A 27,598-nucleotide genomic window follows, 5' to 3' on the forward strand; every position below is an offset into this window, starting at 1 on the left:
CAACGTGAAAAAGGACGTCAACCATGCAGGATAACACAATCAGCTCTATTCTGGTTGGCTGACAGTACAAAAGCCCAAAACTTTCATCAGGACGGGTGAATTCATTAAAAATTCAGTTTGCTGCTGCTGAACGCTGAGCAGCGAGGCTGCTGTTGAACTTGTTACACAAGGATGCGTATAAAAGGTTCATTTTACTAATGGTGTGGGGTGGGCTGAGCTGATGTGTGGAGCGTGTAGCGTGTAGCTCTTTGACAGGCTGATACACACTCCAGGAGCCGCATACAAGCTGTTTCAGGATCGCAGAGATGCTGCAGGGAGGGCATGGCGCAGGTAAGACAAATCAATACTGTGCCCATTCAAATATGTGGATAGTGACCCTGAATGCATTGAGCACTTTGGCAGATGTAGGAAGATGTGAGATGAATTGGGAGGAGGTTGAAAGGACCGAATTACATTATGGATATGGAAATGTGGACAGTTGGGCACCGAGGAACACACAAATATAATACAAAAATAAAAACTGAGTGGATATAAATGATGCAACAGCCGAAACAACCCACTGACATTAAAGCACAAACAAGGGCACACACACACACACACAGAAAAAAGCCATGGTTTACCACTAAACACACTGCAAAATGCCACACCTCTTGTCTCAACCTGAAATAAATTATATTTAGTTATAAGATTATATTATCCAGCAGTAGAAAGTGTCTAGTGAGTATGTTTACACAGTAGTTATACATCAGAAATAATAAATCAAACTAAATGAATACTTCTTCTTTGATAATCAAGTATATTTAGCGTATTCAAGTCAAAGTTGGTGTTAATGGTGCTTTTATTGAATTTAAGGATCTGCACTGTTCTTCATCAAACACACACAAGGCTACTGGTGGAAATGTACACTTATAAATAACACATTTTTTATGACAATTAATTTTTTTCCTACATGGATGTTAAGTATAAGCTGTCAAGAGTCTTTATTTAAATTGATTCCCATATGGCATCTTGAGGGGAAGAAGATTGAGGCTGACGGAAGCTTTCTGCAAGTTATAATGCGTGCAAACCAATATAAATTGTTTGCTGGAGCTCTATTTAAAAATAAAATAAAAAATCCTACCACCAGCGGCATGTGGAAGAACAATGCCGCGCACATGCACGCACACACACACGCACACACAAACACACTTTAAATAAAGCCTCCCCACATATCATGAATGAACCTAATGGGTCGCTACAGAAAACATCCATCTGCAGAAGAAGGGTAATGAACCAAGCATGCAGAACACCTACACACACACACACACACACACACACACACAGGGAAAGCGACAGTAACCGAGCCAACAGCTGTAATGGAAGTAATGCCGAGGTCATGATGAGCGCTGTAGCACCAAACCCGTCTCTATAATGTCTATTTCAGCCGACCCATGACAGCGGCTGGCTCTTGTCATCCCAATAGTTCCATTAACACAATGGAGACAGCCGAAAAGAGCTCGCTAATAAACACACTCAGAGGCCCGTCTCGTCGTGGCCACATCATCTAACGTAAACCTCATGTTCACAGGCCCAACTGTGGTCTCGGCGGTCTGTGGGTGTGTATTCAGCGGTATGCGGCGGGGTGGTGTTGGCGGTGTAAAGCTGACAGGAGGACATCCAAACAATGTGGTTTGATATAAGTCCAAGCATAAATGGCTTGTAAGCTTGGAATTATTTAAGGGTAGCCTTGTCCCATGGGTTGAACATCTTCAGCTACTTTTTAATGCAGTGTTGTCTTATACATTTTTAAAGATATACATTTTGCTGCTTGAGAGGTAACACCCCCCCCCCCCCTCTTTGGGATGACAGTCAGGTTAAATTTGACTCGTATTTAAATATTCTGTAATAGTTTTTGTTGTCAATTACTCACGACAATATATGAGTGTGATTGTTATGGCTGGAGGGCCCCTGTTAACCCACCATTCTTCCTGTTTCCATGCTGAAATACTATCTGGCACAGGTGCGCTCTTCAAGACATCCTCAAGATCAGGTAATAAATTGGGCCCTTGTTAAGTCTGTCGAAATTGTACTTAAGCGTTGCATATTCCCACAAACAATTAAAGCACCATATGCCAGGAACTTTAAGGCCCCCCGGAGCTCTGAGGTTAATAATCTCGTCTCGCTGATTGGCCCTAAAAGTCAGGCTCTAATTAACAGATCCTACTGCTGAAGCAACAGAATATCTAAAGATGCAATAGAGCAATAACATGGATTCATACAGTGATTCATTTTATATCCCAAGGCAATACAATACCTCAAAAAGGAAATTGAGAATTGCTTGAAAAAAGAAAAGCTTGAAGCTCACTTGCCTAGTAAAACGTTGATCAAATGATACTAAACTATATGTTGACTTGATTCGGTCCTTGTTTTAGTGAACGTGGTCATTTGACAGAGCCACTTCAATTCCCGACTTATATCCTGTCAAACATCTGCAGTACAGAAATCCACATTTCACCTCATGAGATGTCTCATTGGCGGTATAATGTGGATAATTAGCCTAAGTGTCACGTTCACCTGCTGAGCGTTTTACTTCATCTCTGACTTGTGAACTATCAAACGCCAGTTTCTCTCATCCACTTTAATCTCCCAAACGCTGCAGACGTGTGCCATCAAAAGATCGAGAGACTGCAATGCATGAAAGGATCATCGGGTTTAGAAGTATTTCTTTTTTCCTTTTCAGTTTAACATAAGCATTGGAGCCGCACTGATCAGATACACTCAAACCCCATTTCACAGTGTTTGATGTGCCACACTAAAATGTATGAACTGTCACGTTAACCATTTTCATCCACATTTTACCTCATTAATGTGGATAATTAGCCTACAAGTGTCACGTTCACCTGCTGAGCTTCGTACAGAGTTTGACTTCTTCAGGGTTCAAGAACATCGAGAACCGTTCATCCCTAAAACACCCACAGCGAACACCGGATGCATCTTTGGCAACTAACTCACAGAGCCCGAGGAGCAGTTGTCCACCTCCCCGACCTCGTACAGGACGACATCCTTTATGAACACAGCGATGGCCTTCAGGATGAACGACACAAACAGATGCATGTGGATGTAGTTCCTTGTGCAGTGAAGCTTCCTAGGACGCACAGAAAGAGATGTATAGATCAAGACAAAGATACAGCACACAAACAATGCAATAAAGACGGCTTTCATTTCAATTATTTAATGTCCTTGGAGGTGATGGCTTAAACGAACTGTCACAGCAAATCACAGACCGACTCCACTCATTATTCAGCTCATAAGCTTCTTTTACCACCGTGTGGGTGGCTCTGCTTTAGCGCATAATTAATTTTTTCTATGCTCCTTGCCAATAAAGAAGAGAGAGGTGGATTTCAAGATGACAAATCAGAAACATATTGAAATGCTCAAGCATTGGTTTTGTAATACTTCTTGACGTCCCGATTACATTATCATACTTGAGACGATTAAATTATTAGGGGGAGAGCCGGGCACAGACGTCTGCAGCTGTGTCAAGGCTCTCATTAGCTCATTAGTAGCACATGCCCAATCACTTCCCCTCAGCAATCATTAAAGTTTAATCTTATCTCACAGCCAGAAAAGCTTGTCGACGTTCTGTCACAGCAGTTTAAGATGACAATAACTGCTATTTCATTAAATGCTTGTTTTTCTCTGCAACGTCAACGTGGACATTTCTGTCCAATTTTAGACATTTAGAGCAGTTTTGTGCCTGAATGAAATCACCGTCTAACTTGTCGTGACACATACTGAGAAAGAAGAAAGCTCAGCAGAAAGAAAGTTATAAAATAGCATGAGTAATCATTTATTTTTTATTTTGGGGGCACATTCGAGCACTAATCTCCATCACTATGTCATTTTCCATAATACAACAGATATGAGTTTGCATTTTGGCTCATAATCAAAACATTTTATACAATTTCCTGCAGAAAGATAAATAACTTAAACCTTTTTTTTCAAAGGCAGCACTCCTGAAACTCCAATGAACGTTAGTTTTATCAATATGTCTGAACATCTACACATCCCTCGTGTGATTAATCCGACACATTGAAGTACATGAAGTATAATGTCACATGGCATATCCCCAAAATACATGCACACATCCTCCGATAATACAAAAATAACTAATAATCAAAGGTTATTTTTCTTCTGGAAGTAAAATCATCCTCAATTACAATAAGATCTAAATTGTCACATGTATCATGATATGGAGAAAAGTGAAATGTATTTTGTTTGCACCTTACTAAGATTCTCTCATCTTCATCCGACCCTCTAACCGCCAGCTTCCCTCCCACTGCACTGCCGTCTGGCTCAAACCTGTTGGTTGCTTTTCTTTTTCTTTTTATTATGACCTTGTCCTGCGCTGTAGCAAACAAAATATCTCAGGTGGACACACTTCCACAACTAGAGAGAAAAACATGAAAAGAAGCTCTGGTCTGTGACTTACTCACACAGTGACAAACAACAAGGAGACAAATGAAAATTCTACAAAAAGAAAAGTAATTTCCTGTTTCCCTCCCTCTCTATAAAGAAGGGTATATGGTAGTGAATGGCTGACAGGATGGAAGAATGAAAATATATATTCCATCAAATGGCTTTGGCCGGGATTTCAAGGAGGCGAAGTGATGACTCATGGAACAAACTAAAGTGTACTTCTGTGGATTTTTGCAGCTGAGCAAATACAGCACAAAAGATCCATTAATATAAATAGAATCCATTGATTACTAAACATTAAAGCTTTTTTTATATATATATATATCTTTGTAACATTCTTGAGTGTTCAAAGTGAAATATCAAACGTCAGTTTCTCTCATCCACTTTAATCTCCCAACCGCCGCAGACGTGTGCCATCAAAAGATCGAGAGACTGAAATGCATGAAAGGATCATGAGGTTTCGAAGTATTAGTTTTTTTCTTTTTGCCTTTAAGTTTAGCATAAGCCTTGGAGCTGCACTGATCAGATATAATCAAATCCCAGTTCACAGTGTTTGATGTGGCACACTAAAATGTATTTACTGTCATGTTGTCCATACGCCCAGCAGGGATAATGTCAATGGCATCACGATGCATGGTGAATTGATCATACGAATGCTCTCTGCAGGGTCCTGCAGAGGTGGCTGTTTTTGTTCTTTATTCTATCCTTTTATCCTTCTTCTGACCACTTGAGGCAAGGAAACAGGTTTATCTCTCATAAATTATAAATTGTTGAAAAATATTTTAAAAGAAAACTCTACAAAACGGTTTTGTTTCACGGGGGGAGGGGGCGTAATTTAAAAAACCTTACTGCTGCTTGGTTGTCACAATTTGAGTCGCCTGTGATGATTCCAAGTCAACTTCTGCAGCTTAAAGAGCGTCTTACTATGATTTGAAAGAAGATTTATGGACATGTATTGACCACCTGTATGTCACATTTAATCTAAAATGCCACTTCCTTTCTGGCAAATCAGAACATAGACGTGATAAACTTAAATTTACATTAAATGTAACATACAGGTGGCGAATACATGTCCATAAATCTGCTTGACCCATGCTAATGGCTAATTTGACATAGTTTTAATGGTGCCAATTTGCCTAAATGTAAACACACAGTATATGCTAATACAAATAATAGATACAAAAAAAAAATTAAACTCCATGGCAAGTTATACTTCCTGTTTATATTCCCAAAAGCATTCTGGGAGGCATTATGGGCAACAGCTTCATCATGAAGTAAATAGGGCTAATTCTTGAACAACAAACTACAGTTTTATTGTATTTCTACGTACCTGAAGATGCAGAGGATCACAATAGCCGTGGTAAGAGATATGAGGGAGACACTGTGGCCAATGGTGTAGCCGATCTTCACTTGCCAGAAAAACTTGCCCTGAAGAAAAAAACAAGTCACACTTTTGTATATTTCATCATGAAAAGTCCGGTGATGCTATTTATTAAAGTGATGGTTTCCAACTACATTTAGCCTACATTTATTCACGTTTGGTACAGTTTTAAAGTATTTTCAGAGTAGCCTCACAATGTTGCTGCCATGGCACTGCATGTTTTGTGCTTGATGAAAATGAGATTAAGAGCACTGCATCCTCTGGCACACTAAAGTATCAAGTATGCAGAAAGATGGACATCGAATCCCTTTTAGTGTACTTCACCAGCCGGGTCCCTCCTGACTTCCCATGTGGCATACTAATGAGGCCGCCTCTGTGACTCAGACAGCAGAGTGCCCACCCAGAAAGCTTTTACCACCTGTAGTTCACATCCACTCTTCACCCTGCACCACCTCCATGAACACAGACAAGATCAGCTCTCTCTGCATTAAAACTAAACTAAATAAGAACAACATTTGATCTATTTAGTCCCTTTCCTAGCCCTGAAGGGAACAGGAATAACCCCAAATGACTCATAATGCTGATAACAGAGGCAAGAATTATGAACTGGCTCAGCCTTATCAGTGAAAAGTGTGTTGTGCTTCAAAGACGTGTGCCTTCTTCAGCAAACAATGAAGATCGTTGACTTCTCGGTACATTCAGTTAATAAATACAGTCCGAATATTTTTGTTTTTTAGGACATGCATTCTTTAATTAAGGGCTCGAAGGAGCAGTTCAACATGTTTTGCCTCGGGATCAATGTCGCTCTCTTGTCTGTCGCTCAGTACCAACCAACTGATAAGTATCACCTAACTCTGCAGTTCTCCTGCAGGTGTTTCAGGCCAGACAGGCACAGTTAGTGACTAATTGCTGAACACAGTGGAGCATTTAGGAGCTAAAGAGACAAATAGTTCCCTCAGGAGTTAATGTGGAGAGTGAATGCTGCACCTGCATATATCAGGTGGCCAGACACAACTCCAAATTAATACTAACTTTGCTGCATATCTGTAACCAAAAAGGGGGATAATGTGCCATTGTTGTGTTGACTAGCTCAGCTAGAGTGAGCAAGACTGGAAGCAAGAAGGCTGTCTCCAAAAAAAACCGACAAACACCTCTAAAGCTGCTTAATTAAAATGCTGTTCTTGATTGTATTAGTCCATACAAAGTCATGTAAAAATGTCAATTTGTGGTTTTTACAAAAAGTGCATTAAATTATCCAGGCTAACAGACATTCAGTTATGTTTGTGTGAGTGAGTGACTGTGTGGAGTTTGCATGTTCTCCCTACATCAGCATGGGTTCTCTTCGGGTTCTCCGGCTTCCTCCCACAGTCCAAAGACATGCAGCTCAGGTTAATTGATGAATCTAAATGGCCCGGAAGTGTGAATGGTTGTCTGTGTTTACGCGTCAGCCCTGCAATGGTTGGGTGACCTGTCCAGGTTTGGAGCTTTGAAAAGAGCCAAGCTAGCTGTTTTGTGCTAAGCTAGGTTAATTAAAGCCAAATAGCACCAGCTCCCTACTTAACACACAAGTGGTATACCACATTGCAAATTTCCTCTAATAAATTCTTTAAATAAAACTCAGCAGGAGAAAAACTAATTTCTTTGGATGTCTTGAAATGTGGTGCTTGCCCAAAGAGTATAACAATAGTATAAAAGCCAATATTTTTCAAAGCCCTGGCATGGACGCAGGCTACAGATGTTTTTTAAGTGCTATGCTTTTGTGCTGTGTTACTTTTATTTCATCCAATTGCTTGTTGCAAGTCATAACAAAAGGCAAACACTGCAGTCGTGACACCAACAATCCACAACTATTTTCCTTATCGACTCAACAACAACACCCACCCACAGAGAAAAGGAAAGATGTTCTAATTCAATTATTCCTGCCCACTGGTTCTCGAGATGATTTCCCACTGTGCTGCTGAGTTCCTTCACAATGGGACCATTGGGTATCTGTAGTACTGCTGCCTCTTATAGACTGCCATGTTTTACTCACATCATCGCTGGTACTGTTTTGATTGTATCCACAGTTCGTGGCAATATCAATGGGTTCCATCTCAGTCCAGCCGTCTGCTGTGCAGTTTTTGGAGAGGTTGCCTGGAGATGGGGATGACATAAAGAGGTCACAGCCACCCAGACAGTAGATGTCCCCTTCACTTGCTCACCAACTTTGTTTGAAATTGGTCAAACACTCCATGTACTGCTGTGAGACGTACTGTGACATTGTCAGTGACCTTACATACTGGGTTGTTGGGTCACTGCAAAAACTACAAAGCCTCAAACCGCTGTGCGACTCTCTCCCGTTAATGTGAGCCATTACTGACTTGAAAGGAACATATAACGAGGACTAGTTGAGTAGTTTGTAGGCTTGTTTTCTGAGGGACTGGAGTGGGATTTTTGTCCCTTCTATCCGACTTTTGTTTTAATATTTTCTCTATATATCTATATTGGTTTTGGTTTACCTTTCATTTTATTTTTATACTTTTGTTTTTCTAAATCTTGACTTAACATAATTGGCACTTAGTCGTGACCTCTCTGCTGGTGATGTAATGTGCTTCACATTTCTTCATTTGTGTTAATATTCATTCTCTACTATCACAATTGTGTACAGGCTTTGGCATGTGCTCCTCTTGTTTTTTGCTTTGTTGCTGTATTGTTGGTTTTCTTTTGTTGAAGTGTGTAAAAGCCTCTGTAGTCAAGGCAACTCTGTAACTAAAATTCAATAGAAAATCAGTCACAAAAAAGAAATATATAATTGCTAACGCATTACCGTAAGAACACCAAGGTTATCAATTCTTTCCCCTGAATTCGAAATAACCTGCCGTTTCTTGGCCAAAAACATACTTTCTGTACTTAATTGCAGGTGTACCGATCTGAGAGAGAAGCACCAGAAATAGTCTGTCATTTGGGTTATTCATGGGATTTATTAATGGTTTATTCATTATTTGTCTGGCACCGGGGGTTCATGTAAACAGCTTAACCGAAGACCTTAACCACAATGTGACCGACAGACTAGTTGCTCTGTGAAAACGTAGCCAATTAGAATTAAATGTTATATTCAGGCGGTGAGATGTGAGGAGGCTAGTTGTGTAGAAGTGATGCTCAGTCAGGGAGAGTTCGTGTGATTGAAATGTTGTGTTGTCTACGGTTGCTGCGGGGTTATAGTTGAGTGGCATGCTGAGATAATGTTTGTGACTTCCCCCTCATCTTGTCTTTTATTTTGTCCTCAATTCATTCCTTTATTAACCACTTTCATGGATGTGTAGGTTTGGTCCCCACCATAAGGCTTCCCCCTAAAGATCCCCACTGGAAACATTGGCTGCAATATTCTAAAAACTACAATAAAAATAAAAAAGTTCAAGCCTGCCTTAGAAATAAAAGATTACATTTTTGTTATAAAATGACTCCTCTTGATCAGGTTTTGACCAAATAGTAACAATATTAGAGAAATATTGTCAACATAAAAACAGATGCTGTTTTTTCTGCTTCCCATTAAAATAAATGTTGATAAAATTCTGTAAAGATTCGTCTTTCTTTTCGGTTAGGGTCACCTGAGACAACATTTCGTTTCACATCAGCTGTCATTTAAAAGAAAACCTACAGTAAAGTTTAATAAAACTCAGGTCATTCTGTCACGACCGGGTGTGAGAGACAGAGACTCAGGAGCAGAGGAAACAGACAGGAGGCCAGGTGGGAGGAAAAATCAAAAAGTACTTTACTTGCTCAAAGTTACAAAACAAAGGGAACAGTCTATGGAAAACAAACACTGGAAAACAAACACTAGACCACTACGGGTTTATGGTGATCCAACATGCGGGTAGACAAAGAAGACAATCCTGCAACTGACCAGGGGAAGACTAAATACACAGGGGGGAGACAGGCAATGAGGCACAGGTGGAAACAATGAACACAGCAGTAAGGAGGAGTCTGGAATGAGAACAGGTGAAGGGAATAAACAAATCAGGGAAGACACATATAGAAAACACAGGGCGTTACACATTACGAGGAAACACATGTTTCACTCTAGTTTATTTTTTTCTGCTCATCTCTGTGGAAAACCTGTCAATAAATTGAGTGAAACATATCAAGTAGTAGATACAGGAAGGGGATGATTGATTAGACATGAGTGATGACTGCATGTTTTTAGATTTGGATTCTTATTGTGTGAAACGTGGAATAATTACAGTTTACGTTAATCATCCCAGTGTGAAATAAAGTTTTAATGATAATCGTTATCAGCCAATATTCAGTCAAATATGCGATCAGGACATCGGCATTCATGCTTTTCTAGTCACCAAACTCTGATAATGTTACATTGTAAACAACCAATATATAATTGACACGATCTGCATCACTAACGGACGAAGGTTACATTAATGATGCGTTCAGGCTCTGTTCAGTGAAAATGAGAATTGGGCAAATGCAAATTCTAACGTTATCATGATGTATCAAAAGGGATCTCGTAAAATGTAGTGTTGGTGAGAAACTTGAATAAAGCCAGTTGTTTGAAGGAAATGTTTTCACAACAACATGAATAGATATTAGAAAGGGAATTATGACCAGCTTATGACTCCGATCTGTGAGTTTTATGATCTGTTGCACCACTAAAGGGCACCGTTGCTGCACTGCGTGCTTAGAGACACCCAAGATGATTGTAATTCAACAGAAATACAAACAAGCCAGAGCGTTATTTTCCCCTTTACCAGAACGATGTACCTTTCTTTAGCGCTGACACAGCACTGTGGTGACCGGTCTTTATGCAAGACTAGACAAATCATAGCTGTGTGCTAAATGCTAACGCTAGCATGCTCACACTTACAATGCTAACATGCTGATCTTTAGTAGTTATATTGTATCCCATGTTCACCATTTTAGTGTCAGAATGCGGACATTGATGACAATGTCATTAGTTTCGCAGATATGTGGTCATAAAGCAAAGTATTTAGACAAATCAACATTTTTGAATCATGCCGCAATAAAAGTTATAATAACACAGAAGTCATTGCTGTAGGGGACATGAATGCCATGAAATTTGACACAGCTAGTCTAACAGTTACGGCTTCACTCATAAACACAAACGTCAAGCCCAAGGAACTATGGGATAAAAAGGATAAAGGATCAGAGTCCGTAGGACTGTATACATTTTACAGCAGTAGTTCAGTTATTTGAGATATTTTAGTCTGGATGTTGCTAACATGGCTAATACATATTTCTGAAGTTCCCCTCTCTTGGGGATGCACTTATGGTAAAGTCAAATATTATGAGCTTCATTTCACAGATCACTAACTGGACTGTCCTGCTGCTCCCTCAGGTCATATCAGTTTCCTCTTAACCTGGAAATGTCTGAAAGGAGAAAGCTCAGCAGACAAATCAACCTGTTGTTAAAGCCAGAGTTTGTGTAGAGATTGACATTCAGAAAGTGAGTCAAAAAGAAAGTACAAAAGAAAGAATGAGGGAGCAAAACTCAGAGTTTTACTTTAGTTTTTGAGTTTTTTGAGATTTCTCAGTCTCAGTCTGTTTGTCTCTCCAGAAGAATTCATGTCAAGCTGTTTCCGTCTCATTGTAGTTAAAAGCGATTTCTCCACGTTGAGTTTCCTTATCAAAAGGTAAATCAGTCACAAGGTAGACTCCATAAAACTCCATTATTTAAGTCTAAGAGACAACTAAGATGTGGTTTGTGCATAAAGGAAAAGGTCATAAATATGTTGTAGTCTCAAGTGAAGTGTAGCTTTATTTTTTTTCTGTAATTTCTATTTCTATTACAATGTCGAAGGGTGTTATGTGAAACAATGAATTTGCTTAGTTGCTGGTGTTATTGGTAATCATAAATTGCACTATAAATGCAAATGTGAATGTATGGCTCAGGCCATTAATCCATGTCAGAGCACAAAATCAAACATGCGAAATAAACAAACTGTCATGGGTTTCCCACTGCACATCATTTTAGTAGATAGAAATATGACAAAGTAGGCAGTTGTCATCTACCTATTCTGTTCTGCCTCAGTGGGAAATAAAGGCCTCCGAATGATAATGTATGTGTTCATTCTCGAGCTAAGAGAAATCAGAAAAAAGATTACATAAAGAAATTGTTTGTTCAACAGGGCTTGTAAGGCTCCCAATTAGATGACTATATGAAGAAACTGTTCTAATTCAAGCCCAAATTGCTACTGAGATATACCTACAATATAAATCATAGTGGTAAGTGTGTCTGACATTGACATGTGTCCAATTTAAATCGCCATCAGAGAGCAGTTTATGAAAAACTCAAAACCTTAGTGGTGGTCTATCATCATCTCACAATTTCATTCAAAGCATTTTCTTTTCAGTTTTTTGCCATCAGCTCTAAACTCCTCCATGCTGCCATCAGTACACGTTCAGGTTTAAAATACAACCTCCATTTGTGAAATGTCACATTTCTCCGCGTCGCCAATTTTCAGTTTGACTCTCTGAGATGCTAATGTGTGTATGAGCGCAGTGAAACTCCCAGAAGAGGGGGGGGAATACCCACGTAAGCGCACGCAAATGGCTCAGGGGAGAAAGACCATATTTAAATTTTACTGGCTGTTTAAGAGGCGATGGAGCTGCTTTTTTCACACCATCGAATATAAAAGAAAGTGGTATGTGGCTGCAGCACTTCAGGTTCAGGGAGGTTCTGAGATACAGATAAAGACAAGAAATTATGGAAAACATTGCAGTAGAAACTTACAAGTTAATCAGGATGTACACCTAATCATCATTTTAAAGGAACAAAAGTATGGTTAGGCATTAAAACCCTGATGCCACTCTTATGTCCAATAAATACGAGCCCTGTTAGCTGAACAAATAAGAAAGTGATTACAGCAAATGTATGGTATGTATATGTGTGTATATGCGCTTACAGCATGTTCATCATTTCCACTGTAAGATCAAAGAGAAGTTAGGGAAACAATGGGAATTGTAGTGACCAAGATTCTGGCGGAAACAATATTTAGGATTAATTCACCATTATATTGTATCTTGAGGTGGAAGAAAGCAGATGTTAACACATAGGTGCACAGAAAGAGACACCAACATGGACACAGAGAGGGGTATTATAATGTGCATTTACATGAAAGAGTATTTGTACTTGTTTGCTTATTCATCTCATTAGAGGGTTGTATGTATGTACAGTGTATATTCCCCAGTGAGATGACATCTGTGAGGTAAAAAACCCATTTGATTCGAATAGTTGGATTATAGCACATCTCTCCTTCAGGGGGAAAGGCTGCACTGGGTCATCGAGGCAGAGGCACAATAGGAGCAGGTGAAAAGCTGCAGGGGAATATAGTTAAGAGAAGAAGAAATTCATATTCATCAGCAGAGATCTGAAATTGACTCTTTGTGAAGCAGGAGAGGTTTGGGTCAGGTAGCATCACAGAAAACTAGAGTTCGCGTAGATCTGACTCTTTTGCTCCGGTTGCAGGTTCAGCCTCATTAAACCATAAAAAAAAAGTATTTAACTTTGAATTTGCGTGAAAAAGTCTTATATGCAGAGCATAATAATGAAAGAAAAATAATAGTACAAAAAGAAAAAGAAAAATGTAGGCAATAACCAGTTCAAAACTCAAAAGCTGAACAATAAAAGACAAGATATGATGGAGTTTTGTTTCAGCGTGCAGGAGCCTCAAGGTTGTAAATACGGTCACCCTTTAAAATTGGCCAATGAGTGAAAACAGCAGGTGTCTGATGATGGAGGGAATGAGAGGTCTTAGGCCAAATAGCGGCATAAAAGGTCAGATGTATCATGGGGAGGTGGTATATTTAGGTCTCTAAAAACATCTGAAACATACAGGACATCACCAGAGAGAGCAACATACATATATACATATATATATATATATATACACACTATAGATGAAAATATTACAACTACTCCCAAGTCTGTACGTTTAATATGAAACTGCAGCAGCAGCTGGCTTACCTAGTTTAGCACAGCGACTGGAGGCAGAAGAAAACAGCTAGCAATAGCAAACCAAACCTGCCTCAAGAGCATCTCTAAAGCTGCAAATGAACATGTTTTATCATGTTTGTTTAATACGTATAAATAACTGTGTAAAATTAAATTCAGTAGATAGAGAAGAGGAGACCTGGAGAGTCTGGTCAGAGATGGATGGAGAAGTCAGGTCTGTTGTAACGCAGCCTAATTGAGTGGTCCACTGATTGAGAATTCATAACCTCATAAGTACAAACATCCTGATATAATCCTGGCTTCACAAGTTATGCTGCTTTATGTCAGATCATTGGAAGTTATGGTTCCTGAACATAACATTCACATGCAAAGTGAATGAATGCATTTTTGACTTAAACCACCATGTCAAACATATCGTCATTATCGAAGATTTTACAGAATTGGAAATTTATTTCGATATTTATTTAGCCTGAATTTTCCTGGACACCGAGAAGTCTTAATCAAGTGTTTTAAACAAAGTTAACGATGGTTGTATAATATATAAATGTGATATTCCGTTCAGGAGTGGTGAGGCGTCTAATCACTTGGATTGTCTGTCTTCTTCTCGTCCCTAAAATGATGTTGAGATGCAGAAGAAACAAATCTCCATTTACACAAAAGAGTGACCAGAAGGAAATGTCTATTCATCGGGAACCGAGCAACCGTGTTCTCACGACACTTGAACACCGAGCATACATCACTAACAATGTCAAAAATACAGTCTCACAAATGCTTTTTGAAGACGTCATCTGTTAGCTCTATAGAGAGCAGTGCAGCAGTGTTGTGCTTCATTACAGCAGTCAAACAGTTCGATGGTGACAATGTCACTGTCATTTTCTTTCATCCACGAAGGCTCCAGAGTCACGAATAGAGGCTGTTGTGCTACACTGAACAAGAAAAGTAAGTTTCTGTTCATGGAGTCAGGTTGCTTAGGGACCAAATGGTTTGATAATGCAACTATTTTACATGTGCAATGTAAGTCCTTGAAAATGTGCAGGCCACGGAGGAGTTGATGCTGCGAGAATCAAGGACACAAGCTTTACAGAGACAGGGAGGAAAATGACAGAAAGGCAAAAATAAAAAACAGGAAGATTATAAAACCCTGTTAATGTAGACATAATTGAAGAGGAAGGTTGTCTTGGTAGACAAAAGGTAATTCAACAAAACACAACCACAAAGATTTTCTCTTTTTTATCTTAGGTTAGTGAATCATCTCTCTTCCTGTAATAGTGGTTTCAGGATGAGCTGGATTCCTCCTTGTTTTCTTAGACCCACGTAAACGCTACATACCGTTGACAGTAACCTAGATTAACCGTTATCTTGGGTCTGAGGTAGCTGGAGAACTAACAATAAATAGCAGGAATCTATTTTTTTAATGCACCACACAGTTCATACGATCAGCTCTATTATGGGGTTTTTATTAGAACATTGACGATAAGGCGCACTAGAAGAGTAGGAGGGCGGTCTATTATTCTCGCTCTTTGAATCAATGATAAATGTAAAAATATGGGACATTTTTCAAGTTCTTCATGTAAATACCAACGATGTCGTGGTGCTTTTTATGAGTCTCATGAATTAATATTGTTCGCCGTGGGCTTTCTGCAGGGTTTCTAATAATTTTCTGATTATCCACGGGAGGTGATGGGAAAACCACCAGTTTGATGACTTTAAAATGTCCATTTGCATGCAAGCAACACATAAAATATGCAGTCACTATCTACCCAAAGGCTTGATTGAATGCAAATCCACTTCATATCAAAATACAGAAAAGGAAATAAATGAAAATATATAAATGTGTTGACCAGCCCTGAGCTAATAGCGAAAATAAATTGACATCATCCATTTCTGGCACCTAAAAGTTTGTTTGCTATTCAAAATAAATTACTCCACTAATAAAGCATGATTAAATAACATATATTTACATAAAGAGCATTTTTATTTGCTTACTGGAATTTATTTTTATTTTACTATGGAACATTTAATCAGTTTTGATCAATTGTGAGAAAATGTTCTTTATGCATGTTGTCTTTACATAAAGTAAAGGAAGATGTGTTCACCTTTGTGCTCGTCGCTGAAGTAGCTGAAGTAAGTGGGGCAAGTTATTGTAACCACCTCTCCGACTCTGGCTGAAGGCCAGCAGGCAATGATGTCCCACATGCCTTGGCACCCTGCCAAGAGGAGACAGTACCGTTAACATGGCATCACTCATATGATGATGGACAAACACATACATGCTTAAATCACGTGCTTCACATAATACAAACAAGCATTTTTTCTGTTTTAATTCAAAAAGAGACAAAAAGATTATAATAGATGTGTGGATTTAAGTTACACATTTGGTACACAATTCTGAGTTGGTTCATATTCTCTAATTTCATCAAATAAAATTGTGTTCTTTAAATATTGCACATCTTTTTAACAGTTAAACGTGGGAACACAAACAATCTTAGGTTGACATCCATCTGCTTTAAATCAAATTCAAAGACATTTAGTCACACTCTGTGCAGGCTGGTTGGAAACAATATCAAACTCCAAATGAACTCCAAAATATTACTCTTTTTTATGACTGATGTTTATTTCCATTTATTCAAGTACTTTTATAAAGGCTCATTTCTATTTTTCTGTGACTATGTGTATTATCACACTCCTGTTGTTCAGTTGATTGCACATTTTCTTTGCAATATTATCTGTATTTCAAATTAAAGCCAGAACACTATGCAGAGTTTGAAATAGCAAAAACACAAGCGATGAACCATTTCTGAGAAAGATTGATTACTGAGGTTGAAACACCAATGGAAGCACAGTCAGAAACCATTTATGTCAGTGTAGACATCTTCTTCTTTAGTTTTGCACAATGATCTCTGTGTGTGTGTGTGTGTGTGTGTGTGTGTGTGTGTGTGTGTGTGTGTGTGTGTGTGTGTGTGTGTGTGTGTGTGTGTGTGTGTGTGTGTGTGGTGCTACAGTGACGCTGGACACCCGAATACATAAACATAAACTTTCTATGCCTGTTCTGTTTCGAGAAAGCAAAGGAATTGCAGGACAATCTCTATATTGAAAATGTTGCATAACCACAGTCTGTGAACGTATGGTTGCACTGCTAATTCATTTATTAGGGATGTAACCTGTGAGAGCTACCTTCCTGTTGAGGAAGCAGATAGGGAAAAGAGAGATGAGGGTCATTGCAGAGATAAGGAGCAGCACTGTTTGTGTATATTCACTTAATGCACTCTGCAGTAAGTACAGTCTCTCATTTTTTTAAATTAGCCCATAAGGAGATATTACTCTGTATTTCTGAGGTTTATTTAGAGTAGAGGTCAGACTCTGCACTATTTTATATATTCACTTACTCCGGCAGATACAGTCGGTGAACCATGGATGTTCAACTCTCACTTCACTATGACAGACAGTGAAGTTATCATTGAATACTTTTATGACCCAAATATCCAATCATAACTTCCTTCAAGGTTATTTTAATGCTTTAACCTTATAATGGCATGCCCATCAGGACATGGTCCTTCCCTCACTGGCTGTAATGGCTCTGCACACTCACACAGGTGTTTCTAATTATTGTGGCCGATTAGACCTCCATTCAGGCCCACGGTATTACAACTGTGCGACACTACGCCTGTCAGGGATGATGAAACATTACAAAGATTCCAAAGTGTTTCTGCCTCATGAAAAATGATTGAGAGCACTTATTATTCTGCTTTCAGTTTGGGAGATAATGACGCTTTTACTTTTACCTACAGCTCCCACAATGCTTTGGGTAATGTAAACAGTAAGTCAAATGTTGCTATGGAGTTGGTTACTAAACAACTTAAGCCTCTCTTAGTTTGTATTTGTTACATTTTGGCAAACCGGCACCATTAAAAGTTGTCTATTAGCAGTTCCTGTTTGCATGTACAGACTTATTAAGAGCTTCTTTTTTCTATCTCTTTCTCGTGGATTTTCAAGTCGACGCTATGTAAATATGTGTATCATGTCTGTGTACACATTTTCATGCAAATGGTGGCAGTCGAGCGGTAAGAGTAATTGTCTTTTCTCTCACGCAGCATCTTTGCCTCAAGAGAGCTCTCTCCCTCCAAACGCCCCTTGGTGAAGCGCAGTTTGAAAACCTCTGCTACAGAGTAAACTACTTTTTCCCTGTTGGGGAGTAGTTTAAGAGTGAACAAGGGAGTGAATTTGGACTCAACTTCACTTCAAATCTGGACAGTAATACAAATGGTGAAGGTGTAATTTGTGCCATTGTATAAGATGCAAGAAAAGCGAACAGAAGAGTTGGGAGATGTCATTCAAACAAAGTTACACCCACACACTCCCGAGAAAAACTCATCGGCACATAAAGTGAAAACACCATCCCTCAACTCTGACTACGAGATAGGTTCTTTACTTGAAGACGTGATTGTTATAGTCGTCCTAGGTAAAGTTAGGAATTGTATTTCTGCCAGCTATAAAAGTGCTTCATCTATACACTGCCACACTGTAATACCTTGCCTCACTGATTATTTCCTCTAAATTGCATAAACAACCAGAACAGAGAGGAAAATGTTTGTTTTTTTAGAATTACCTGAAGAGACGTTCCCAAAGGAGGTATCCTCACAGCGTTCCCTCTCCAGCTTGATCTCGTTCACCACGTCACACATCTGCACCGATAACACCTGTGGAAGAGGCAGAAAGCACTTTAATGGTGTCAGCAATCAAACATGCTTCCATCTCACCGCAATTAGGCGCTGAAATAATTCATATTCAGCGAGGTTGAGGCCGGCAGACAGGTTACATCCCAGGGAATATGTTTCATTACATATTTTATTCAGCAATTCCCTTTAGCACATTCCTGCAGCGATTGCCTCTCATGCCATGTTTTCCTATTACAGCGAACCCCCGGCTAATAATACACCGAAATGTTCTCTATGTCTGAAATCCCTCTTGCCGGGCAAATAGATGCTATCATGGAAATGGATTAGGAAGTGGAGAAGGGAGCCACTGAGTAATCTACTGCGATTGTTCATCTATGTCAACAAAAGGCTGAAAAATGCGAGCTGACAGCCGCTGGCGGAAAGCCGGCGGGTCAATGAAAATGTGTAAGACGAGCATCGAGGAGCTTGAGAAGGTCAGTGGAGATGAAGAGAGAGCGAGAGAACGAATTCACGAACTCCCAAGAAGGAGCTTTACCCCGCGACCAAAGCTACAACACATACAAGACTCAAGGAAGTAAAGGTCAAAGAAGAGAAGAGTGATGCAGCCAAAAAGTACATAATATATTAATATAATCCGTGTTCTGCTAATTGGTCCTTATAGATGTCTTTATTTGTCGTTTTTTTTTAGCCGCCACCCCCAAGGTGCAGCTGTGGAGCATGAAATGATCCTCATTAATCGTCCACAAATGCCCCATTTAGTCCAGGGTTGAGCTCCCAATACACCTGGCACTAATGTGAACAGCAGTCTGTACACTGCTCACCTCAGATGAGACAAACGCACCAAACATTTCATTTAATTCATGAAAAAGAGAAACAGCAACGATTTTGTTCTTAATGTCGCTCACGGCCTTGTTGAGCATATGCATAGTAGTGTAATGACTCAATGTGATGAGGCCAACAAACCCAGAAAATCGCTTTATTCATCATTTGCAACAAGGAGTTTGTGCACTATCCAGCAAGCCTGTTGTATGTTGTGATATCTGATGTGAAGGAATATTAAAGAGCACACAACCAGAGGTGTCAAGTAACGAAGTACAAATACTTCGTTACCTTACTTAAGTAGAAATATTGGGTATCTATACTTTACTGGAGTATTTATTTTTCAGACGACTTTTTACTTCTACTCCTTACATTTTCACGCAAATATCTGTACTTACTACTCCCTACATTTAAAAAATAGCCTCGTTACTATTTCATTTTGGTTTGTTTTCACTCCGGCTTGTCATCGTTCAAAAACACACACACAAAACCTCTCCGCCCCGTTGCCCACAGATACGTGCGCGCGCACACATGTGAGCACTGAGCACACACACACTAGCGGACAGAGGGCGTCGAAAAATATGTCACGTGAAAAGTAGACCGCTATATCTGCGTTTTAAACGCTACCAGGGTGAAGATGCAACAGCAGCTCTCCTGTGAGGAGCAGCGGAGTTCTCCTCGCACCGGAGCAGCTCTCTGAACCCGGAGCAGCTCTCCTGCTCCAGGTGAAACGAGCCACGGTGCTCGTGTCTTCTACCAACAATGAGCTGCTGGCTTCACATATTATCTAAGTACAAAGTACACGGATATAAAACTAAGTCATTAATAAATACATGGACAAATGCCTGTACTTTCGGGTAAATGGTTACGGTACGCCGTTAACAGGTTACGCTTACGCATGCGCGATTTGACGCGACGCCGTGAGCTCCGTGAGCTCGTCTTTTCCTGCTGTTGCGTTTCTCAAAATAAAAAAACAGATCTAAGCTCAATATTGAGCATGAATTGAGAGGCCGTATCAAATCTACAACCCCGTTTATTACATGTGTGTCGAGGAAAGCTGCTCACTGCAGCCACTAATACTGATACAACGTGATGGCTCACATATCTGCACTCATTCTGTTTTGTTTGGCAAAAAAAATGAAAAGCTTATTGTTTTCCACAATGAACTATTTAGTAGTAACTAAATATGAGTAATCTTTTGCACAGATAGAACTTACACAAAACATTGTCTGATGGGGCAATCTGATTTACTTGAAAGTGATTGCAATTTTCTTTATTCTGTTATTTATAAAAGCACAGATTAGTCACACAATTATGTTATTTACAGAAAAAGTTTGAGAACCACAGCTTTAAGTGTTTGTGTCGGAGGCGCCGCCGCCGCCTATTTTGCACTATTACAATACTTATAGGCAACTAGTTATCATGTCTTCCGCTCCATGAAACGCATGTTAATGCTCAGTAGTACACATATGGTACTTTAATGTATTTGCATTGTAATAAAATGTGATCATTTTAAATGGGCATATATGCAGCTGAAACGGGTAGCCTAGTGCATCCCACATTTTTCAACATAACATTTTAAAACATTATAGTCATTATGGCCTTTATAAAAATGATTGTTTTGGGGGAGGTGGAGTAGTGCACTATAGGCCCCTGAGACGCGGCTTAAGAGTTTGTCCTTAATGGAAAAAAACATTCCCCTTACATTACTTTTACTTTTATACTTTTAAGTAGTTTTTTAACCAGTACTTTTACACTTTTACTTAAGTAAAAAGCTTGAGTTTATACTTTAACTTTTACAGAAGTATTTTTAAACCCTAGTATCTATACTTCTACTTGAGTAATGAATGTGAATACTTTTGACACCTCTGCACACAACCACGTCAACACAAAATAGGATTTCTACAAGGAGGTTGGTGCATTGCTACTTCTTTTTTTTAAGGATTAAAATCCAATTGTTTTTTGCTTGTACAAGAAAGAAAAAAAAGACAAACCTAGTAAAATAAATAATTAAATATGCAGAATTTCTGACTTTCAGGTCGGATCTGATTAAAGATTGAGAAAAGAATGAATACAAAAAGTATATACAGTTTTTTTTTTGTTAAACTTATGCCCTCCAGTGCAGAGAGACTGAGTATGGACCTCTCAGTGAAGTAGGAGTCATCGTGTGTCCAGTGGTTAAACTTTTTAAGTGTTTGCATATGCATATTTACAGAAGAAAGGATGTAACTTTAGTAATTTCAAATTATGTAATTTAACTTTTTTTCTGCTTAAAACCACGTCAATGAAAATATAAATAAAGGCTCCTAACGTGCAATGTTTGTTCAAGCTAATGCTCGTCTTCACACTCAGTAAAATCAACAGAGACGCCATCTTTTTAAATACATAAGCTTTGGTATGACAGTCACATTATATTAGCACCATCAAATCCACACACAAATGCCCAGTTATGTTGCATGTACAGTATATTAAGAAAAGCACATGTATACATAAAATATACAAAAAATATATAAAGAAGTCAAAAAAAAGGTTAGAACCATGCAGTTCATAAGAATAACATCAAGCTAGTAGCTGCTATACCTTCTATATAAATTTAATAGAGGTGCCTCTGTATTCAAAATAGGTTGTCCATAGAAATATGAATCTACAATACAGAGCACAAAGATCATCATAGGGGAACAACATCTACATCTGGAGCAATCAATGGAACAAAACAATTTCACAATACTGATCACCACACGCAAAATCATCCAAAATAGTTCTCTCCTCAGGAGCAGATAGTCAGTTCAGTGTCCTCTTCAAGGTCAAATGAGTCTCTAGTATCTGAGAGTGGATAATACGTTGTGTTGGACTTCAGTAAAATGGACACTACTGTACTTAGTGCAACATGATTACGAAGCGCACTCGTTGTTTCTCCAATATATATGAGGACACATCAGAAACAAGTTATAAGCAGAGTATTTTATATGTTCCTAAAACATGTCTGAAGGGAAACTTTAAATCCTACACATATGGGGATTTGGATTTGGCTCAAGCTAAAGGTTAGTGATTTATTAAATACTGCTGGAGCACACAGCCGAATGAGCTTTACTTGAAGGCATTACAACATTGCATCAAGGGCAACAGTTACCTGTAGGTAAACAACAAAACGCTATGTCATACCTCCATGTTATCACTTCTCAACAGAACATTTTAGAGCCTCAGTCATCGCCTCACTCACTCTCTCCCCCTACGGACGAGGTCGTCTTGACACTATCACAACCCACAGAACTTTGCTCACAGGAGTCTTTGCCTGCAACCGATTACAGCAGAAAATCCAACATATCCTGAAGTAGCAGCACAGGCCGGCAGCAGGAAATTAATCTGTCAACATTATCTGTGCAGAGCAACACAGATGGAGGAGGAAATCTCATGTTGGTAAGACCCTTTGGTAACCTTGTTTTTGATTGGCATGAAATTGATTATCAGGCAGAGTAATAACGGAGCACTCAAGAGAGGATTTAAGTCTAAAAGACCCTCAGAGAGGGAAGGTAATACCTTGATTACCTTCAGTGAAATTAAAAAAGGAGAATATCAAAGAACCTGTTCAATCTAGTCTATCAGTGAGTTTTATATCTGTGCAATATGATATGACATCAGCACTGTAATCCTTATATCAAATAGCTACCACTACATTATTTAAGTACAAGTTTGATTAATTAAAAATATATTATACATAAATATAAGTATCTTTAGATATATTATAAACCATAAAAACTAATCATCCAAGCCTGGATTATTCAAAAGGATCAAAGAGGGCGACTGCTTCAGGTGCCATGAGCTACAGGTTTTTGTGTTGGTAAATTAAATTGATTGCACATTTGTTAGGGAATTTGCACTTTAAAGAAAAGAAGGAAGGAGGATGCTGAACTATTATCTAATCTCGAAGGTGTAGAAGGTCACTGTGTCAAGGTCTAGTTTTAGGATCTTTACTATTTATGTTTTTAACTTAAATGGCATGCTGTTGACAGGCCATAACAGAGTAAGTGGAGGCCACATGTAATCCAATGTCTGCTGTGAAAAAAGGTCCTTATCATGCTGCTTGTGTTGTGTGTGGAACACTTAAATTAAGACATCTTAACATAAAGGCACAGACCGCGGGTTTGTTCTCCAAACTCTCGCTAACAACCCAGATTTACAGTTTAATTTGATATGAAAGTGGGGTGTTGTTTTTGTTTCTTCTGGCTCTTGGAAAATGCAAACCACTGGCAACAAACCTAAAGTTCCTCTAATGCTGCATAAACAGTAGAAAGACTGGAACAAAGTCCCTCATCAGGGGGGATAGACATGATGCTGGAATGTGTGCATGTGCTTGTACTGTAGGCTGCTGGATTACGCTCTCTTCATTGCATTGAGATAGTTTATTAATTCATATATACTAAGCCTGTATATTGTGAATAGAGCCAGGACACACAAAGAGGGAGACCAATGATAACAAAATAATCATATTTCCTCATGTATGAAGATACAACAGACGAGGGAAAGGTCCTGCCTTGGGGATTTAGTCTTGAGTCCCAGTTAGAGATGTTGAAAACGTATAATTGATCAAATCAATACTTTGGACAGCCATGAATTTAGCTGTAGTGGGCAATGAATCAAAATGTCAATCCCAAACTATGCAGATGATAAGTGGACCTCTGCAGAGCCTTAGGGACACACACACACGCTCATAAATACCTGCCAGCTTTGATAGTTTGTTAGCACAGAGCTCAACATGAGGGCTGCCAGGAGTGTTGCTTCAGGTTTTTGGTGACTGCTGTCATTTCAAATGGCTGCCAGTCTAACGATCAAATAAAAAAGCTGAGAGGAAAATGAAAGCAGAAGCTTGCGCCTGTGTGCGGCCACACAATGCAGTAATGTGGTTATCCCCATCCTACACTTCACTGCAGAGCAACGTCTGCATCATGCGTGTAACTCTTCAGCCTCATGTGGTTTCACTTGGGCTTCATTAGCCAGCGAGCTAACTGTGGGAATTGGACACAATTTGATTAAACACTTGTCCAGCCAAACAAACATCAAGACCGAAATTACCAGTGTGTTAGGTTCCAATAAAAAAATATCCAAAGTCCAAATATCCCAATATATCTTGTTGTAATCTGAGCTCAGACAGACAGCGATAACTTCCTTTTTCTTTAACTTGCAATTGACATGCTGTTTAATAATGAATTCAAATTATATTTCACAAAAAAAACACAAAATACCTCCATTAAAAAAATATAATGTCAATTTATTTTGTGAAATGACCTTATAATGTTAGCTTGGTTAGCATAAAAGGGGATCTCCTAAACAAAGGTATGATTATTTTGTGTGTTTTTTGTTTCTATCAGGCGGTTTTGGAAAAAGGCAAGAAGGAGACGACTCTCATCCTCCCTCCTATCTTCTCTTCTCCCATCTGCATTGTGTTAAACAGATAACGGTGACATCCAGCAGCCACTGAAAGGCACTTTTTAACCAAGTATGGGATTTTCTATGCTCTCGACATCTTCTGATAAATATTGATTGTCAGATGATTGTGTAAATGTAAAGCAGACATCCTGGACCGTGGATAGCAGGTAATAGCACATGTGTTGGTGCCTATAAGAGCCTCTAAAATATGTCAACACATGACGTATCTGCTTGATCTTTTAAAGCTAGACATCTGAGAGTGGTTAGAAGTGAAGAGGAAGACATTTTAACACAGTCACTTGGATGTTCACAGTCTATTTTGCCTGGAAAGAGCTTCAGCGAATGCCTTAAAGTAGTGCCAGATGATAAAATCCACCCAAAGACACAACCAGTACCAGAGGGTAAAATGTTTAACTTCATAAAATCAAGCTTCTTTTCCATTTTCTTTCACATATTTCTGAAATTGTAACAAACAGCATTGTCATTCCTGATCACTGAAATTGCACTGATAGCTGTCAGAGAGATGCAGAAGTCAGGAGTTGTGAGAGTCATTGAGAGGAGCAGCAGCAGAGCACTTCTGACATTTCTTAATGGAGATAAAAACCTTTCGGAGAAATAAGACGTAACTGCTGGTGACACTTGGTTTTAACAAGCCTAATGAAAAGACCAAAATCCCATGCAGGCCAATTTAAGTCAGGCCAACAGGTTTTCGTAATGTGCTACCAGATGGGTTATTTCACTTTAAAAATTAAACAAGTCCCTCAAACAGTGTTTATTTAAGACCAAGGAGTGTGCACTCTCATGTGCACACAAAATTCCCTGCAGCAAAGCACAACTGCACTGATGTAAGTGGAAATGCTCAAAGGATTTCCCTCCAATAACCTAAAACCACAGAGAGCACAAATATACAAATACAAAATTGATCCGTAGTTCAGTTAAATGGCTGTGGCCGAGGAGAGAGTTATTTATGAGATGAACTTATTTCTGCTTATAGCTGTGTTGTCTTCACAAGTCAAACACCAGCAGGTAATAATCCCCTCTGATATACAGGGGCTGACTTCAGACAACATTTAAAAGTGTCTCAACTCAGACACAGATTGGGTATTTAATGACAATCGCCATTTCAGTTTTGAGTTTGAATTCTGAATTTTTAAAGTCAGATGTTTCAGGCAGGAGACATCATGGATTGAGAACATCCATAAAATACATTTAAAAAAGTATTTCTTAAATAGGTTAAAATGCCCGATGATATATAACCATAAATACTCAGGGGCTAAACACTTACATTGGTCCAATATCCAGCCAAATTTTGGAGCAAACAAAATTAGCTTTAAAACACAAATCCTACAACAAGCTGAACCATGATTTCAAAACTCATCTGTCTGTAAGACGTTCATCCTCGCTCAGTGGCTTTATAACAAGAATAGCCACCACAAACCATGCAATACACTTTTAAAATAAAAGACGCAATATTGTTAAATCAAACCACAGCCTACTCACTTTTGGCAGATGTCCGTAGAACAGCAAAAGGAAGAACAGATGCGAGGCATCCATCCTGTTTTTTAGTTTGAGACTTTTCTTATCAGAGCCTCCTCGATATGTGCAAGACCTCTTTTAGTAGACACGTTAAAGTGTGTGAAGAAGGCGACGCTGTGTTTACGTGTTCGCATTAGTGTGGGATAAACCGCAGCTGCTGCATCGGACTGCGCTTTTCTCTGTGCGCTCCTCCAGCCGGAGAGCTGCGTGTTGGACTGACTGCGCCTGCTGCTCTCCGCCTATCACGGCTCCACACGACCTGCAGGAGGCGGTGTGCCTGTTAACTAATGTGGTTAAGTAAGTAAGAAGACACTTATTTATTATTGTTTGACTCGTGATTTATCGTGATGTCAAAAAACAGGCGTCCGACCAAATGTAGTGCAGTTTTTTTTTAAACATTTTAAGAAATTTTAGGAACTTCTGGCATATTGTAGATTCGTACTGTTTTGTATTACTGTTCTACTGTTTATTATTTTTGTTACGTGTTTAAAAAAAACGTTGCACTGTCTCTTATTACCCATTTGCTGCTGTAACCCTGCAAATGCCCCCACTGCAGTACTAATAAAGGATTATCTTCTCTTATCTTAAATAAAATGTATTTTTCCACATTAGGAGTTCCTTGAAATATGCGATATGTGGCACTAATTCTCAGGTGCCATTTTACAACTGCAGAAGAAGATAACTAGCGTAATGTATAATAGCTGGATTCTAACGGTAAGTCGATTTTACAAAGTAGAGAAAACATGATAAAAATAGGTTATTTGTGTTTCCAAAACAGATTGGATGTTTTCTTCTTTGTTAGTGGATGCTTCATTAATTTATTCAGTATATTTCAACTGTTGCAATTTTGATTTCATTGATGCACCAACTTTTCCACTTTAGGCAAATCCTAAAAAAATCTTTTTGCAATATTTAAGGCTGTTTGTTGTTGTTTTTGTTTTTATTTTAGCATCCCCACTAAATAAAACAAACTTTTAAAACAAGTAAATGGAACGCACTTATAGTTCCAACATATTGGAAGTAGTCTGTAAAGCTGGTGTGATTTTGTACATAAAATACAAATAAACATGACATGAAATAATAACGTTTCCACAAGGTTTATGAGCAACCTTATAACCCCTAGCTGGAATGAATATTCCTCTTAAAATATGTATCACTTATGGTCCTGTGAAAAGTCTTGGAACAATCATGGAAATCAAACTAGATTTTACAAAACAAATCCTGAGTTCTTTAATCTACCAGTTTGAAGATATGATGTTATAAATATGCACAACAATGACAGTCAGAGGCAGAGAGCTATAAGGACTTCTGGGTGTCCAGCAGCTCTTCAACATAATTTGG

At 38.9% G+C, this 27,598-nt stretch overlaps 1 protein-coding gene across 1 annotated transcript in view; it reads right to left on the bottom strand.

Moving 5' to 3' along the window:
- vipr1b (vasoactive intestinal peptide receptor 1b) overlaps nt 1–26,275 on the bottom strand; it is a gene marked incomplete at both ends in the record, with an annotated part of 32,465 nt that extends 6,190 nt beyond the window's left edge. Inside the window, 6 exons of the mRNA XM_079234662.1 lie at nt 2,992–3,124; nt 5,789–5,886; nt 7,872–7,972; nt 15,899–16,009; nt 18,409–18,499; nt 26,222–26,275. Coding sequence (XP_079090788.1) covers nt 2,992–3,124; nt 5,789–5,886; nt 7,872–7,972; nt 15,899–16,009; nt 18,409–18,499; nt 26,222–26,275 — 588 coding nt within the window. The remainder of the gene's footprint in view (nt 1–2,991; nt 3,125–5,788; nt 5,887–7,871; nt 7,973–15,898; nt 16,010–18,408; nt 18,500–26,221) is intronic.
- Nucleotides 26,276–27,598: the final 1,323 nt, after the last annotated feature.

Source organism: Taurulus bubalis (assembly GCF_910589615.1).
Source record: "Taurulus bubalis genome assembly, chromosome: 18".
NCBI classification, from domain to species: domain Eukaryota; kingdom Metazoa; phylum Chordata; class Actinopteri; order Perciformes; family Cottidae; genus Taurulus; species Taurulus bubalis.